The sequence below is a fragment of the Octopus bimaculoides genome, chromosome 1, assembly GCF_046866305.1.
Source record: "Octopus bimaculoides isolate indiv1 chromosome 1, ASM4686630v1, whole genome shotgun sequence".
Lineage (NCBI taxonomy): Eukaryota > Metazoa > Mollusca > Cephalopoda > Octopoda > Octopodidae > Octopus > Octopus bimaculoides.
Window position 1 is genome coordinate 133652853 of NC_142928.1, and position 18513 is coordinate 133671365.

Here is an 18513-nt window from a genome sequence, read left to right on the forward strand (position 1 = left end):
ACGCACATTCTCATTTTTATATATATAGATTAAACCAGTGTATCTTGGATAAAACTATCCTTGTAAGAGGTTTATATATCCTCATGACTATATATGTGCTTGCGTATGTGTGTGTTTGTGTGTGTGTGTGTGTGTGAGAGAGAGGGAGTGTGTGTGTGTGAGGGAGTGTGTGTGTGAGGGAGTGTGTGTGTGTGTGAGGGAGTGTGTGTGTGAAAGCATATGGCTCAGTGGTTAAGGCGTCGGGCTCACAATCATGAGATAGTGAGTTCGATTTCCGAACCAGGCTGTGTGTTGTGTTCTTGGGTAAGACATTATTTGGATCTTTTTGCCATTATTTCACGTTGCTTACAGTTCACTCGGTTCACAAATGAGTTTGCCTTTCCCTTTGGATAACATCAGTGGGGCGGGGTGGAGAGGATGGTATGCTTGGACGACTGCTGGTCTGCCATAAACAACTTTTGCCCGGATTTGAGTCTCGGAAGGTAACTTTCTAGGTGCAATCCCATGGTCATTTTTCTTTCTCCTACTCTAGGCACAAGGCCCGACATTTTTGGGGAGGGGAGCAGTCGATTAGATCGACTCTAGTTCACAACTGGTACTAAATTTATCGACCCCGAAAGGATGAAAGGCAAAGTTGACCTCGGTGGAATTTGAACTCAGAACAAAGACAGACGAAATACCGCTAAGCATTTCACCCGGTGTGCTAACGTTTCTGCCAGCTCGCCGCCAATCCTATGGTCATTTATGACCGAAGGGAGTCTTTACCCTTACTCTTATGCACACGCGCAGGCACACACACACACACACACACACACACACACACACACACACACACACTCAGGATGCTTTAGTCGGCCCGAAGCTATAGAACAAGACACCTGTCCAAAGTGCCACACTGTAGGACTGAACCTGGAACCAGGTCGTTTAGAAGCAAATTTCTTACAACATAACCACATAAGCAACTATTAATATTGTTTTAAAGTAAGAATGAGCACACTCATTGCACTTTAAGACAGAGATGCAGTAACGTAGCGTAGGTTGCCAACACTCGGGGTTGAGCAAGTACTGCGCTCCTAAACAGTGGATCATTTATTCATTTAGACAAAACATAACTAATTTTTCTGCAACTGTTTCCCTAATACTTGAATGCTATATACCAGTGCTTCTCAAACTATATGATGTGACGTACCGGTAGTTTATTTTTACAATGTGTCAGGGACCCGTAATAGTTCTTAATGATATTAATTTATACTGGAAACAGTGTATATAATTAATATAATAAAAGTTGACATTTTTTTTTATCTTATATTTATTTTGTAAACAAATAATACAATATTACATAAGCATTTTATAATGTTTCTTTTCTGGAAACTCGCCGCGTACTTGTAGCTGATGGCTCGCGGACCGGCACCGATCCGCAGACTGTCACCTTGAGTAGCACTGCTATAGACAACGTCCCCACACTTTATATTTAGGATTAATCGACTCATGACCATCAGGTCTAATTTTCAGACAGAATACCTTGGGCTATTTTATCCAATGTATCCTGCCTTGTTTAAAACGGTAGGGTGTTGTTAAATCTGGCAGGCTGAACGACTACCTAGAGGTCTCATACTTCTGTTCGTTATAGCAACTGTTGTTGTTTATCCCCCGAGTCAGTAGATTGCCTGAATCGGTAGGGTCTCTGACTTAAATGTCTGCAATATTTGATGTTTATCCTTCACGTTTTGAATTGTTTTCTATTCTTCCATGAGTCAATAAAAACAAATTAAAAGCAATGTTTTTTTAAATTTTGTTTTGCCTGGGGTTACTAATATTCTAATAAATCATCTTATATATTGGATGGGAGTTGTAATATAAAAAAATGAAAGACATTTAACCAAAGGCGCTCCAACCGACGATTCTGTTTTTAGAGGCATGTAGGGCTTCATTTCTGTCATTTCATATTTTATTTTTTTAGATCAGAAAGAATAATTTGAGGGAGATCTAACTGTTATTTCTAATAGGTCGAGCGACCACATAAAGGCCACCGTCTTTGGCTCGTTATAACAATTGTATGTGTTAATGGTTAGGCAAAGATTTATACGGGAAGCATGTTACCATCGGCCCCTACAGCTGTGAGGTCTAAATCGTAACTATTAACGGTATCTAAAACAATCGGTTTGCATTTAAAGCGCAGTTATTAACACCAATTTCTTATTTTTTGTAGTCAAGAAAACATTAAACAACTTTCGAAAGTTTAATGAATCTCTGAAGAATTATAAGTGGATATTTAAGATGTAATTCATTTTTATCGGCAAATTGAAATTTTCAACTCGTGAATAACAGCAGAGGGACGTTAATAGGAGCTGGACCACTGATAAAGTTTTTGCTGTCGTCGGTATCTTATGGGGGACAGGGAAGGTGCTTGACTCTTTCATCGCATCAGCCTCGCAATCACCTGCAGGATTGCTGTGTGTGTTTGGGGGGGGGGGCCTTAACCATTTCTTCGTCGTGGAACACTAGTATTCCCTGATGTGGTGTGTAACTGAAGGAGTCTGTAAGCTTATTACTTTATTTTATTTATCTCCTTTTTTTCGTTTCTAGACACACTTTTTACTGTTGTAAACTTTACTCTTGTAAATTGTGTTTTTTAGCAGATTTTTAGTTAATTACTGGAAAAAATTACGAATGCAAGCAATTTCAAATGTAAAAACAAAAATAATTTTGGTTAATTACTATTACCAAAACCAACAAACAAAAAAAAAACTAGTGTATTAGGTGTAAAAAAATGTATATTAAACGAATATGAAAAACATTTGCGCCGACGAATCGGATGGGGTGGGTGGAGAGAGGACTTTCGGAAAATTCACAAGATCCGATTTTTCTCCTCATAACTTTTAGGAAATTGGATATCTTTTAATGAAATTTTATATAAATACCTTTCAAACGGCATAGATTACAATTGTAAGGAAATTTGTGGGGAAAATTTTTTTTCCGAAGAGGTGAGGACAGGAATTTTGATGAGAAATTCATAAATTATTTTTTTTCTTGAATGTAATGGAAAAAAGTTTGCAAAAAAAAAAAATTTTAGATTCATTTATTTTTCGTTTGAGTTATAGAAAAAAAGGTTTAAAAAAAAGATCCCATGTATCATGATCTTTTTCCATTACTCAAATGTGTTTACGGGGAGAAAATATTAAACAAACAAGGAAGGTATCAGATGGTCGTGAGATGTGCTAAAAACAACAGCTAACTCGCCCGTAACATTTTTTTTCCATTGTGAAACCATATTCAACACTGTATTTATGAATTTGTTTCTCTCACCATGATACATGGGATCTTTTTTAAAACCTTTTTCTATTACTCAAGCGAAAAATTAATGAATCAAAAAGTTTTTTCAACCTCTTTTCCATTATACTCAAGCAACTAAAACACTTGCAGCATGGAAGGTGTTTATAAGCCATTTAAAATAACACAAAATCCGTTAGATTCACTTCAACATTTAAATTTAATTTGTCAAAATATTTTCGTTGCTTTGAGACCACGCACGGTCTCAAAGCGACGAAAATATTTTGACAAATTAAATTTAAATGTTGAAGTGAATCTAACGGATTTTGTGTTATTATAAATGGCTTATAAACACCTTCCACGCTGCAATTGTTTTCGTTCCAGCACACGATCTCAGATCAGGTCACTTGCTATGCAAGTACATCTCCGTAATAATCAAGCAACTAAATAATTTATGAATTTGTTTCTCTTCGAAAGTCCTCTCCCCACACCCTCGGGAAAAAAATTTCCCCGCAAATTTCTTTATAATCGTAATCTATGCCGTTTGAAAATTATTTATATATAATTTCATTAAAAGATATCCATTTTCCTAAAAGTTATAAGGGAAAAAATCGGATCGTGTGAACTTTCCGAAAGTCCTCTTCCTATCCACCCCTGTTCGGTAGCACAAATTTTTGTTTTCATATTGGTCTAATGCACATTTTTTATACCTATTACACCTGTTTTTTTTTTTTTTCTGGCCGGTTGTTAAAGTAGTAATTAACCATGATTTGTTCAATCTAAATCGTATAGTGTTATGAATATAATGTTTTTTTCCTTTTTGATTGTAATGTTGCTAGCCCCTTTCCAACTTTGTAGGTAATTGCAATGAATAGCTACAGGCACTAATGAAAGAAGATTAATTTATATTCAACGCAGTCTTTTTTTTTATTTCTTACATCAAGCTTTCTTATTTTGCATTTTGGATATGCCCTCTTATATGGTTCAACACGATGTTCATGGGGTATATTTATGATAATAGGCGTCACATACAAAACACAAAAACAATTATTCGTATATAACAGGGGTCCTCAATTGGTCTGCCGTGGTGCATTGCTACATTATATGGTATTATTGCATTATTGCTGCACCACAAAGGATATGTATGTAGGTGTGTCGCAGATTTTTAAAAATATTTTTTTTGCCTCTTTAGAAAATTCATACTAATGCTTCAGCATTTTATAAAACGTGTTGTTCATGATTTTGTTATATGCAAGTATGATTAAAAAGCAAGGTAAGCAATAATTTTTCTTATATTCTAACTATATTTTCAGTTCTAAAATCGTTCTTTTTAATAGAATATTCCATGAAATGTGAGTCGTAATGGAAAGCCTTCCTCCCGTAATTTTTGTTTTGCTATGAGGTATTTCATAAGGCAAAAATAAAAAAAAATTGAGAAGTACTTTACATACGCACATACATACATACATACACATACGTACATGCATACATATATATACATACATACATACACGTATGTACATGCATACATATATACATGCTTACATGCATCTACATACAAAACACATAAGTACATACGAACTTATATTCATACACATTATACATACATACATATTCAGGTGTGGTGGGGACAAGGTCAGAAAGAATTTATGTCCGGCCACTTAAAATGAAATATTCAAAGGTTCCACATATTTTCATCGCCCTTTGAAAGATTTAGCAATAAGTTAATTGTAAAGATAGAACTAAGTCATTAGGTTATCCTCGAATGAGTTTTTATTTTGTCAGAAACAGTTAATGCTTTCTTAATTGGACACAAGGTCTCAAACTTGTGGGTTTGGTATAGTTCACACTGGACAATCTTTTTCGAGATGCAGGCCGCATGGGACATGGCTCACGATCAAGCAGACTGCACTACTAAAATAAATAAATAAATGAAAATATTTCGTTAGGTGTGCCATTCAGAAAATCCCGTGGGCCGTAGGTTGCCCATGACTGGTTTAGAGCAGTTATAGGCAAACTGCAGCCCACGGGACTTTTTGATTGACACGCCTAACGAAAACTTTCCTTGAATGTTTTTAATAGTGTGGCTCATCTATTGAATGAACCATTCCTCATGCCACCCGATTCCCGAGAAAGGTTGTTCATATCTGGTTTAGAGCTTATGGTTGGGTGTAGAATTTAAAGGACGGGGTTGTTACGGTTGGAAAACTGTAGTTGTGTCGAAATTCCATTGTATATGTATATGATTTACTTGTTTAGAGCATGCGAGAAACCAAAATGAATCGGACTGTTTATTTTTTTATTATGAAAAATTTCTATTTCAGACCATAAAATATGGAATACTCTAAATTTCATACTCTCTTACATGTAGAAAGACTCAGAACTTCCTTGGTAAAATAACATAGATTCTGAAGCAGTATTTGAAGCTATACTTCATACTAAGTCACTGGAAACCTAGATATCTAGCTCAACAAGCAATACCAATTTAATTCTTGTTTAATATTGCTTTCAAATTTAAGATGGACAGAAACGTTAGCACGCCGGGCGAAATGCTTAGCGGAATTTCGTCTGTCTTTATGTTCTGAGTTCAAATTCCGTTGAGATCGACTTTGCCTTTCGGGGTCGATAAATTAAGAACCGGTTGCGTACTGGATTGATCTAATTGATTGCCCCCCCCCCCCCTCCACCAAAATATTTCGGGCCTTGCACCTAAAGTAGAAAAGAATGTTGGTCTCAAATTTTGGCGGTGGAATAGTCGATTATATCGACTCCAGTACTCATGTGGTACTTTACTTTATTGATGCCAAAATAAATGAAAGGCAATGTCAACCTCGGCAGCATTTGAACTCAGAACGTAAAGACCGACGAAATTCCACTAAGCATGTTGTCTGGCGTGCTAACGATTCTACCATCTTGCCACCTTATTCTTGTTTAATATTGATTTCAAATTTTGGTACAAAGCCAACAATTTCGGGGGAGGGGCCGAGTCGATTACATCAACCCCAGTGCTCAACTGATAGTTATTTTATCCTTGAAGTTTTGGGAGGAGGGGGACTAGTCGATTACAATGACCCCAGAATTTCACTAGAGCTTAATTTATCGACCCCGAAAGGATGAAAGGCAAAGTCAACCTCAGCAGAATTTGAACTCAGAACGTGAGGACGGACGAAATGCTGCTAACGACTCTGCTCGCTGCCTTTATTATTTTAGTTTAATTTTTTTTAATGAATAAATAAATAAATAAATAAATAAAAGATCTTTAAGTTTGAGTAATGTCATGATGACCATAATCTTTAACTTAAACCAGAATAACAATACAATACTAACACGAGCGATATCACATTTTCCGAAGAAACAAACGAAAATCTTCAAATATGTATATTTAATAACGTCGTTGAATAATCCTTTCTACTATTGGTACAAGGCCTGAAATTTGCGGAGAGAGGGTTCGTCAATTACATCGATCCCTCTGCCACCTCGACGTCTGAACATCTTTGAACTATAAAACATGTTATTGTTGAAATATAACATTTAACTATGATAGTATTATTTGATTCAATAAGTAGTGACTGTAGGCAACGCAAACACGAAATCTTACATAAAACTCTCAGAAAGAAACTGATGGATCTACTGTGTTGGATCATAATTGTTACTGTTACTTGTTTGGTATATTTTATATACAATTACATGTCAGCACTGGTTAGGTGTCAGCCATGGTATATACTAGGGAACCCATCACTAGTAAAAAAAAAAAAAAATTACGGAAAACATTGTGTGTATGTGTGTGTGTGTGTGTATGCATATATATATAATCAAAATAAGCAACAAGGATATCCAGAGGTAATGCAGTACGATCGTTTCATGCAACTCCATTTAATTGAACAATGTAATCATTACATCAATTTAAAATTCCGCAAGAATTTTCTTGACGACTTAATAATAAGGTAATGATAAGGTGGCTAGCAAGTTCACACCATTACAGGTACAATATTAGTTAAATTTAGATTCAGTAGGGTATATAATACCACTTACTAAAATCGGAGCAAGGCTCCAAAACCACCAGAAAGCTCAAAATATATATATTAGAGAAATTTTTGGCACACCTCTTTCTTAAAAAAAGATTTGGCACCCATTATAATTCTCCTTTCTTCACTGAGTTTAACAAGTTTAAACCATCTTAATTTCATTTAACATGACAATTGTCCAACCCAAAACCTTTATAATCTTCAGAGTATACCCATACAAAAATCACTGTTAAACAACTCAGTTATATATATATATATGTATGTGTGTGTGTGTGTTTGTGTGTCTGTGTTTGTCCACTAACATCGCTTGACAACTGATGCTGGTGTGTTTACATCCCCGTAACTTAGCAGTTCGGCAAAAAGAGACCGATAGAATAAGTACTAGGCTTACAAAGAATAAGTCCTGGGGTCGATTTGCTAAATGCGGTGCTCCAGCATGGCCACAGTCAAATGACTGAAACACGTAAAGAGTATACACATGCCTATATATATATATACATATATATATATATATGCATATGCATATATATATACATATATATATATATACACACATATATATTTGTGTGTGTGCATATATATATATATATATATATATATATATATATACATATATATGTGTATGTGTGTGTATATATATATATATATATATATATATATATATACACACACACAAATACATATATATATGTTTATATAAATATATATGTATATGTACATAACTGAGTTGTTTAACAGTGATTCTCATATGGGTATACTCTGAGGATTATAAAGGTTTTGGGTTGGACAATTGTCATGTTAAATGAAATTAAGATGGTTTAAACTTGTTAAACTCAGTGAAGAAAGGAGAATTATAATGGGTGCCAAATATTCTTTTAAGAAAGAGGAGTGCCAAAAATTTCTCTAATATATATTTTTGAGATTGTTGGGTTGGCTTTTATTTATTAGTTTGAGCAATCAACGAAACAGCTTTCTGCATTCAGTAATGATTGAAGGATTGTTGTTTGTTTCATTAGAAAATTCAATGAGATCCCTGTTTATAATGTTCTCTGTTATTTGTAATTTGGTTTTACTGATGTAATATGAGGGATCGCTAAAATATTATCTATCCCCAGAAAACATACCTTACCATTTTCTATCACTCTCTATCAAATAATTACAATCTTTATGCATGCTTAGTCTATCTCCTGTTAACTCTTCTTAAAACTCCTTATCTTCAACATTGCTAAAACTTAAAACTTACATCATAGAGATTATATCATCTTTAGAGAATAGAAGAATTTAGTGTTGTGAAGTCAACAAAATTTTAAATGCTGTACAGGGTAACAATTTTGCAACCTCTTATGTCCTGTGACACTGCTCTTTCTTTCCTGTACTGGCACTGCAGTTTATATAGTTGACACAACAGGACACAGAATGTGACGAGGCTGGCCCTTTGAAATACAGTACTATTTATTTTTTCCAGCTGAGTGGAGTGGAGCAGCAAGAAATAAAGTGTCTTACTCAAGGATGCAATGTGCCACCAGAAATTGACCTTACAATTGTGAGCCAAATGCCCTGGCCAGTAAGCCATGCATCTTCTCAAACACAAAGACAGATGTAAACACAAACACATACACATACACATAGATATATACATATACATTTGATCAGCTTCTTTCAATTTCTGTCTACCAAATCCATTCACAAAGCTTTGATAGGCCCAAGACTATAGTAGAAGACACTTGCCCAAGCTGCCACAAAGTGGGATTGAACTCAGAACCATGTGGTTGAGAAGCAAACTTCTTACCACACAGCCATGCCTGCACCTATATGTGTATATTTGTGTGTAATTATCAACATGTGTATGCATTTGTTTGCCAGAGAGCAATACATGAACATGTAAAATGTGATGCAATGACTTTGTTTTCTTTCTCACTCTATAATTTGTCTTTGTTTCTCCCGCATATATTCACATAGACAAATTACCTCCATCACTATCTGTATCTCTCTCTCTCTCTCTCTCTCTCTCTCTTTCTCACTTCTCTCTCTTAGTAACACACACATACACTTAAGATTCTCCTCTCCTGCTGCAAGAGAGCATGTGTTATAATGTTTACAAAAGTTTGGAATACCTTCCTACTTTGCTTTATTTACAGTCGTGTTAGCAATTACCAGAAGTAAACATTCAGGTTCAAATAACGCAATTATCATCATCATAGTTAGCATCTAAATTTGAGACACTATTTATTTTTACTTAATTTCTTCACTCCCCCCACCCCCAGATGCTAGGGCAGTCAGTTCATTTGAGCAGGCACCTTCATTAAACTGTACACCTAGATGCCTGTTGAAAATTGCATTTGGTTATTAAGGCACTGGAAATAGATAATAGAATATGAATTTTGTCACACACACACATGCATTTAGTTAATATTTAGTAGAAGCAACAGAGTGACTCAAGGGCCAAGAGTTTCATGCATTAGCACTTATCAAAGAAGTTTTATATGGTCCTTGGTCCTTGAGCCACTCTGTTGCTTTTGCTAAATATTAAGAAAAGAATGTACATATACTCGTGTTTTGAGTTCTATTTTTCCTGTTTGTGTCACCAAACCTACATATATATATATATGTATTATTAAAAAATATGGCAAAAAATCATATATTAATTAATATCGATTAATTACCAGGAAGCTAGCACATTTAAAGAATCAAAGAGGTTCAGAAACAGTATCTGCAATCTCAGGGGATTAAAGTACATTTTTATATATGATGTTGACCACTAACGTGGACATTCAATGTGCTAGAAATAGATCACATCTTGTGTCTAATAAGACCTAAATTGTTCTCAACATGAAATATAGCGTGATACCAAAACGTAAGCGGGCAAGACATTTAAAATCACCACGCTATGTTTCATGTTGAGAACAATTTAGGTCTTATTAGACACAAGATGTGATCTATTTCTAGCACATTGAATGTCCACGTTAGTGGTCAACATCATATATAAATATATATATATATATATATATATATATATATATATATATATATATATATATATATATATATACATATATATACACTTATATATATGTATATATATATATATACATATATATATACTTATATATATGTATATATATTATATATATACTTATATATATGTATATATTATATATATATATTTATATATGTGTAGTACAGATTTTTTGTTGATGATAAGGAGATAGATAAATTGGAAATGAATTACAACCCTATGAATCCCACTGTGTTCCATGCCACTCTCAAAGTTGTACTTTGTTCTTCTCTTAGCTATTCTTGCTGCAGTAGTGACAACATGAAATTCTTACATCCTCTTGCTCCGTTAAGATATTTAAGAAAAATTATATTAATATATCTTGTCTGTTGAAAATTCATATTTCTTGCAGCTGAAGATAGCGCTGTATTTAAATTGATGTGATGATTACGTCACATCAAAATGGAGTTGCTTGAAATAGTCACACTGCATTATTACTTGACATCCTGTTACTTATTTTGATTACACGCACACACACACACACACACACACATATATTATGTATAAGCAAGTGTGGCTGTGTAGTAAAAAGCTTGCTTCCCAACCACATAGTTCTGGGTTCAGTCCCACTGCGTGGCACCTTGGGAAAATGTTTCTACTATAGCTGCAGGTTGACCTTGTGAGTGAATTTGGTAGATGGAAACTGAAAGTAGCCCATCATATATGTGTGTGTGTGTGTGTGTGTGTGTGTGTGTGTGTCTTTGTGTCTGTGTTTGTCCCCCTACCATCGCTTGAGAACCAATGTCGGTGTGTACGTCCCCATACCCGAGCAGTTTGGTATGAGAGACCACTAGAATAAGTAGTAAGCTTACAAAAAATAAGTCCTGGGGTCGATTTAGTCAACTATAAAATTCTTTAAGGCTGTGCTCCAACAAGGCCACAGTCAAATGAGTGAAACAAGTAAAAGAATAAAAGACTATATACATGTGTGTTTTTGTGTTTGGACATGCATGTACATGTGTGTGTGTGTGTATGTGTGTGTGTGTGTATGTGTGTGTTTGTGTGTTTGATTGACCGTTGACTGGACACTATTCAATTTTTTTTCTCCGTGTTTTTCTCCTTGTCTCCGTATTCTTTCTGTTGAAGAGCGTAGCTCGAAACGTCAAAGACTTTCCGTATTCCCGAGCGTCATACTAATACATCCTTTTGTTATTTACACCACCTGTCCTCGTCTGTTGTTGTTTTTTTGTATATTCTCCTTTATATATATATATATATATATATATATATATAAAATGTGTGTATGATGTGTATGTGTGTTTATGTATGCCACTGTCTCCTTGCCTTAACATCACATGACTGTTATAGATGAATGTCAGTGTCATGAATGCATGTTTGGCTATGGTGAAATATTATCATACTTAAAAACAGGTGAGGGTTGGAACAGGAAGAGCATCCAGCTGTAGAATATCCCCGTGGACAGAATTTTGTTGACATGGACTTTTTACAGTTGGTTGCTCTTTCTATTGCTAAACCTCACCTGCTATATATATATATATATATATATATATATATATATATATATATATATGTATATGTATATATATATATATATATAACAAAGTAAATTTGTAAAGTTGATAATCTTTTTCTAAAAAAGTGAAACCGGTCAAGTTAATAAACATCTCTAAAAGACCTTTGCATTTTCAAACCTTCTTTCATATATATATATATATATATATATATATAGCATCATCATCATCATCGTCATCATCATGTCCATTTATGAGAACATTTTATAAACAAATTTGGAACCATTGAATGTGTTAGTATTTTACAGACATTTACTTTCTTGTCTGTGATATATATATATATATATATATATATATATCTGAGTGGTTGGCGTTAGGAAGGGCATCCAGCTGTAGAAACTCTGCCAAATCAGATTGGAGGCTGGTGTTGCCATCCAGTTTCACCAGTCCTCAGTCAAATCGTCCAACCCATGCTAGCATGGAAAGTGGACGTTAAACGATGATGATGATGATGATGGTGATGATATATATAATGTAGGTAGGGTAAAATCTAAGTTGTGTCCTTTTGAAGCACATCTGCTTATTCCAGTATTATAATCCAGTATGTATTTGGTGTCGTTGTTCTATTGATATGATTGGTACATATTGGAGTTGAAATTTCTGGATATATTATTTGCTGAGGTATCTATTATATAACAAAACAGGTTGCTGGAAGATTTTTGGTAGCGTATTATTTATTCACTACTACATATGTTTCGTTTGTTAATAGGAATCATAATACTATAATATTATTTGATTCTTTGTTTGAAGAATTTCTAATAGGAAATTTCTGACATGTTTTTCCAACATGTACAACTTTGTGATTTCTATTAGCAAAGGAAACATGTGTAATGGTGAATAAATAACACCACAAAAATTTTCCAACTTTTTGTTTTGTGATATGTGTGTATGTATGTATGTATGTATGTATGTATGTATTTCTCTTTTATCTTTTAGTTGTTTCAGTCATTTGACTGCGGCCATGCTGGAGCACCACCTTTAGTCGAGCAAATCGACCCCAGGAGTTATTCTTTGTAAGCCTACAACTTATTCTATTGGTCTCTTTTGCCAAACCACTAAGTTACGGGGACGTAAACATACCAGCAACGGTTATCAAGCGATGTTGGGAAGACAAACACAGACACACAAACATATACACACAGATACATATAATATATATATATAGATAGATAGATAGATAGATATACATATATACAACGGGATTCTTTCAGTTTCCGTCTACCAAATCCACTCACAAGGCTTTGGTCGGCCCGAGGCTATAGTAGAAGACATTTGCCCAAGGTGCCACGCAGTGGGAATGAACCCGGAACCATGTGGTTGGTAAGCAAGCTACTTACCACACAGCCACTCCTGCGTATGTATAAATTTATATGCTTATGTATTATGTGAACTTGAATATTCTAAGCATCAATATATACAAAATCTTTTCCCTCTCCTCTGTCATTAATTGAAACTGAAATCATGCAAGCAACACTTGGGTTAATCTGTCTGTCATTTACTGTACAATTCCATCAAAAACAAACCTTTATTTAAAGATTTGCTCACCTTGAGGATGAATAGAATATTTAATCTACACACTTTCCTTGCAGCAATTATAGTAATCTTTTTCATGACTAATTTGCCTCCTTCTTTGGCCCTTAGTCCCTCACCTTTTCCTCTCTCTTTTATTCTCCTTTGTGTCTACCATTTGTTCTAGATTAATGAGTTCCGTAGTCTTCTGTCTCTTTATTTTCACTTATTGTTGAGTAATGTCATTACGAACATCATTTTGTTTGTCAGCTTCCCTACCAACTCCTGTCACCAATCTCTCTTACTCTCTCATTGTTCAGGCTTCAACCTTCAATTTAATCCACAGCTCCAATAGTTTTACACATGCACGCACACACACACGCACATGCGCGCGCATGCACGCACACACACACACACACACACACACACACACACACACACTTGTGATAATCTTCATCAACTCATCAGCTGTCATATATGCAGCACTAATTTTAGATGCTATGACTGTACATTAGTGGATTAACATTTTCTTAGGTGAATACTCTAAATTACATGTTGGCAACTAGAAAACAACCTTTTCATTTTATTATTTATTTTAATTATTCGGTAAGCTTTTGAGTTGCTCACCAGGAGATTTTTGTTTTCACTGTTGTAAAGCATAGAAGTTATGACTGGTTGAGAAGCTCACTTTACAATCATTTGGTTTCAGGTTCAGTCCCACTCTGTAGCATCTTGGATAAATGTCTTCTAATACACCTCTGGGCTGACCAATGATTTGTGAGTGAATTTGGTAGATGGAAACTATATGGAAGTCTGATGTGTATACATCATACATATGCATATATACATACATCCATATGTATCTATATATATATATATATATATATATATATATATATATACCCTAGTACTTATTCTATCGGTCTCTTTTGCCGAACCGCTAAGTGACGGGGACATAAGCACACCAGCATCAGTTGTCAAGCAATGCTAGGGGGACAAATACAGACACACAAACACATACACACATATATATATATACATATATACAACAGGCTTCTTTCAGTTTCCATCTACCAAATCCACTCACAAGGCTTTGGTCAGCCCGAGGCTATAGTAGAAGACACTTATCCAAGATGCCACACAGTGGGACTGAACCCGGAACCATGTGGTTGGTAAGCAAGCTACTTACCACACAGCCACACCTGCGACTATCCTGACAACCGATGCTGGTGTGCTATATATATATATATATATATATATATATATATATATATATATATATATATATATATATATATATATATATATATATATATATATATATATATATATATATATATATATATATATATAATCAAAGTATACAATATTATAGATCCATTTTAGACAATCTTACCAATTGGTTTCACACTGGGTATTAGATAACCAGATATTAGACAACAGAGCAGTTAACTAACACCACATGCTCTTCAGAGATGACATGAAATGGAGAGATCATCTGAACTGGATCTATAATATTGTATATTTTGATTAATATACTATATTGTACAAATTTATATTTTTTCTGACTTATGGATTCTTAGATGACTATACAAACACACACACACACAATGTACATACATGCATACATGCGCACACATGCACACACACACATGTGGGCGCATGTCTGTGTTCATATTTGTATCCCCATCTGGTGTTGGTTTCTTTACATTCTGTAACTTAGTAGTTTGGCAAAAGAGACTAATGGAGTAAGTGCCAAAATTCTAAAAATAAGTACTGGGGTTCATTTGTTCTACTAAACCCTTCAAGGCAGTGCCCAATACCTGAAACAAAGAACAGATAAAAAAAATCTGTTTTCATTTACTTTCAGGAATCAGTAAATCATTTACTGTTTTAACCTACTTTCATGGACTCAGTTCACTGGGACAGAGACTTTACCACACTCTTTAGAGGACATTGCATAACCCTTTAGTGACAGATTTCAAATACAAGACATTTCAGATTTCAGGAGTAAGGTCAACTGATAAATATCCAATCAGTGATTCTACATAGCAAAGGTCATTCACCATTGTTTCCCTTATGTATCTTATGCAGACTCCCTCTGCATTATGGAAATATTTCATTACCAGAATATCTTGCTGTAACTGGGTATTCCATAATGCAAAACCTCTGATGAATTTTCTTGCAATATCTTTCCACCATTTTGTTTTATTTTACATAAAAAAGATATTTTTTAATGTTTTCAGGATTAAAATCTGCCAGTTCGAGTAATTCATGAAGATAAGTTTTACTAGAGAGAATTATAAGGATTAAGATAAAATGTATGAGTGCATGAAAGAAAGAGGGGAGGAGAAAGAGAGAGAATTAGTTTTTTTATATATACAAAGAAAATTAGAAATGAGTAATTGGTTTGAAAATGCTCCTAGAATATTTATGTTAATCTCATTAAGTGTAAAAATTTCCAAAAACTAATATAATATTTTCATCTCTATTCCTCCTCTCCTATTTTACAATTTGAACAGTTTTTTTCTAAGTTTTCTTTTATTTCTAAGCCTAATTTCAAGTAACTCTTCCAGATGAAATATCAATAAAATAAAAGTTTAACCCTTAAGCATTTAAACCATCATATCCGGCCCAAATATTCTATCTGTTTTATGTCTGAACTGTCCAGATTTGACCTCTCACACCTCCCTTACAATGTCATTCAGAAAAATATACAATCACATCATTGAAATCTGGAAATTATAAGATAGTTCATGATTAGTTCAAAACAGTTTGAATAAATAAGCTTTACATTTGACAGAATAATCTGAATGTTAAAAGTTTAATGCTAATATAAATAATATTGTTGTTTAAGTTGAAAGTCAACCTTTGATTAAAAGTGTTCCAGCTACAACTATTCCATCTTATTTTAAGGTCAAGTGTATCTAGGATTCCATTATCCAGTGTATCCTTTTATTTTTTTTCTTGATGGTTGAGTGTGATTTGAAGGAGATATGACTTCTATTGCTAGATCAAAAAACAACATTATAAAGAATGGAATATCCTATTGCTACTTGTAACGAGAATGAAGAAACGAATAATAAAGATAAACTCTAGCATAAAAACATGTCGATAATAAAATACAGTTACAACATTGACTTTCTGGGTAATGATGGTCTGGTGCCTCTTATAATCCACACTAATTTACACTAATGTACATCATTATCATCATCATCATTTAACATCTGTTGTCCATGCTGACATAGAGTGGACAGTTTGATCAGGGCTGGTAGGCTGATGGGCTGCACCAGATTTCAGTCTGATTCGGCATGGTTTCTACGGCTGGATGCCTTACCTAATGCCAACCACTCCAAGAGTGTAATGGATGCTTTTACATGCCACCAACATGGATGTCAGTTGTATGACACCAGTATCTGCCATGACTACGATTTCACTTGGCTTGAGGGGTCTTCTACTCAAGCACTACATATTGTCAAAGGTCTTGGTCATTTGTCATTGCTTCCATGAGGCCCAACGCTTAAAAGATGTTTTTTACATGCCACCGGCATGGGTGCCAGTTACGCGACACCAGCATTGGCCATGACTATGATTTCACTTGACTTGACGGGTTTTCTCAAGCACAGCATATTGCCAAAGGTCTCTTCATTTAATTATTGAAGTAAATGTAATATTTGCTTGATTTAGAGTGTGATGACCAAGATGATCACCCCAAGATCAGAAATATCTGTAATCCAAAAAAGTTTTAAATCCAAAGGTTCATGAAAATTGATGTTGTACCTGTACTATGAAACCAAGATCTGTATTGAAGCTGTTGGCTTCAACAGTCAAATATATGCTTGATAGTATAAGGAAATAGGAAGTAATAGTTAAAAAACAAAGCAAAAATCTTAACCTAAATGGACAGTATATGTTATTTATTTATTATTCATTACATGCTAACTGAAAATCACATGTTCAGAGCAATACACGTGCCATGAAATAATTAGGGTAGCATTTCATGATCAAGATCTGCTGCCCTATGTAATCTTTTATTTTTATGGAAATAAACTGTGGCATGAGAAATTAATGATTTATGAAACAAATTCTTTGTTAATTACTGGTTTGACTGCTATCTTTCTAATGACGTATAAATTATTTAATTAGATGCCAGAATTAAAATTTTAAAGTTTTTATTGCTTCTGATATTTTCACATGAAGTAAATAAATTTTCCACAAAGCTGTCAGTCTAGATTTTCTCTTGTTTTTAAACATGCAACCTTGTGTAATCATATAAGTTTATGAAAAATATGTTTGTTCACATGGGATAGCAAATAAATATTTGTAATCTTATTATAAATAAATGATTCATTTTATTTAATAAAAGCAAAATGTCCTCTTGGGATTAAAAAATCACAGTAAAGTCCATTCATACGAAACAACAATGTTGAAGTGGTGACAAGCATTACTTGCCAGTACAGTTACTGCTTTATCTCTTATAGAAATTTTATAACTAGCTGTTTTGCTTACTGCAAGATCAGCAACAGAATGTCACTTGATTTTCTATGTATTGCGAGCTGGAGTGAACAACTGCCATCTCTAGCAGACAAGGTGTCCTGCACTGAGGATGGGTAGAAATAGTCTGAAACCAAGCTGGTGTGTTGGTTCTGTCACTAGAAGGTGGTAGGGCTTCACTCCTCTACTTGCAATATATCAGATGCAGGTTGCATTGTTAACCAGCTAGAGGAAATGTCCACTTGGGATTAAAAATCACAGTAATGTCTGTTTGTACAGGACAGCCATGTTGAAGTGGCAGCAAAATATTTAAGTGTTCAGTGGTAATGAATGGTATCATGGTTAGTTGATAGAAACCTGAAAAATAATTTTTTGTATTTGTATTCTAAGTATTGCACTCATCAGATAAAATGGACTAAACATTTTTTAAATTACTAAATAAGAGTTTGGATGTGTGCAAGAATGAATGTGAGAATTACTTTCCTTAAAGTAGTCCAACAAAAGAATTAGTATTTAAAAATTATATTTTGTAAAGTTGTAATTGTAAAATTTTTATTAGATCATCCAAGAGAACATCAAAGTTCCATAAGACTAGGTTATTATATTAATTATAAATTAAAACGTATAT

The 18513-nt window shown here is 34.2% G+C and overlaps 1 protein-coding gene and 1 long non-coding RNA gene across 4 annotated transcripts in view; one reads left to right on the forward strand and one right to left on the reverse strand.

Annotated features, from left to right (window-relative positions):
• Positions 1–18513, reverse strand: part of LOC128248748 (uncharacterized) — a 63816-nt gene that overhangs the window by 25367 nt on the left and 19936 nt on the right. The gene's annotated exons all lie outside the window — the stretch shown is intronic.
• LOC106881506 (formin-like protein 3) overlaps positions 1–18513 on the forward strand; it is a 91844-nt gene that overhangs the window by 16059 nt on the left and 57272 nt on the right. Inside the window, exon 1 of one of the 3 annotated variants that reach the window (XM_014931916.3) lies at positions 4099–4543. The exons of the other annotated variants lie outside the window; for them this stretch is intronic. Coding sequence (XP_014787402.3) covers positions 4507–4543 — 37 coding nt within the window. The 5' untranslated portion in view covers positions 4099–4506. Of the gene's footprint in view, positions 1–4098; positions 4544–18513 lie in introns of those variants that run through there. 3 annotated transcript variants of the gene reach the window in all.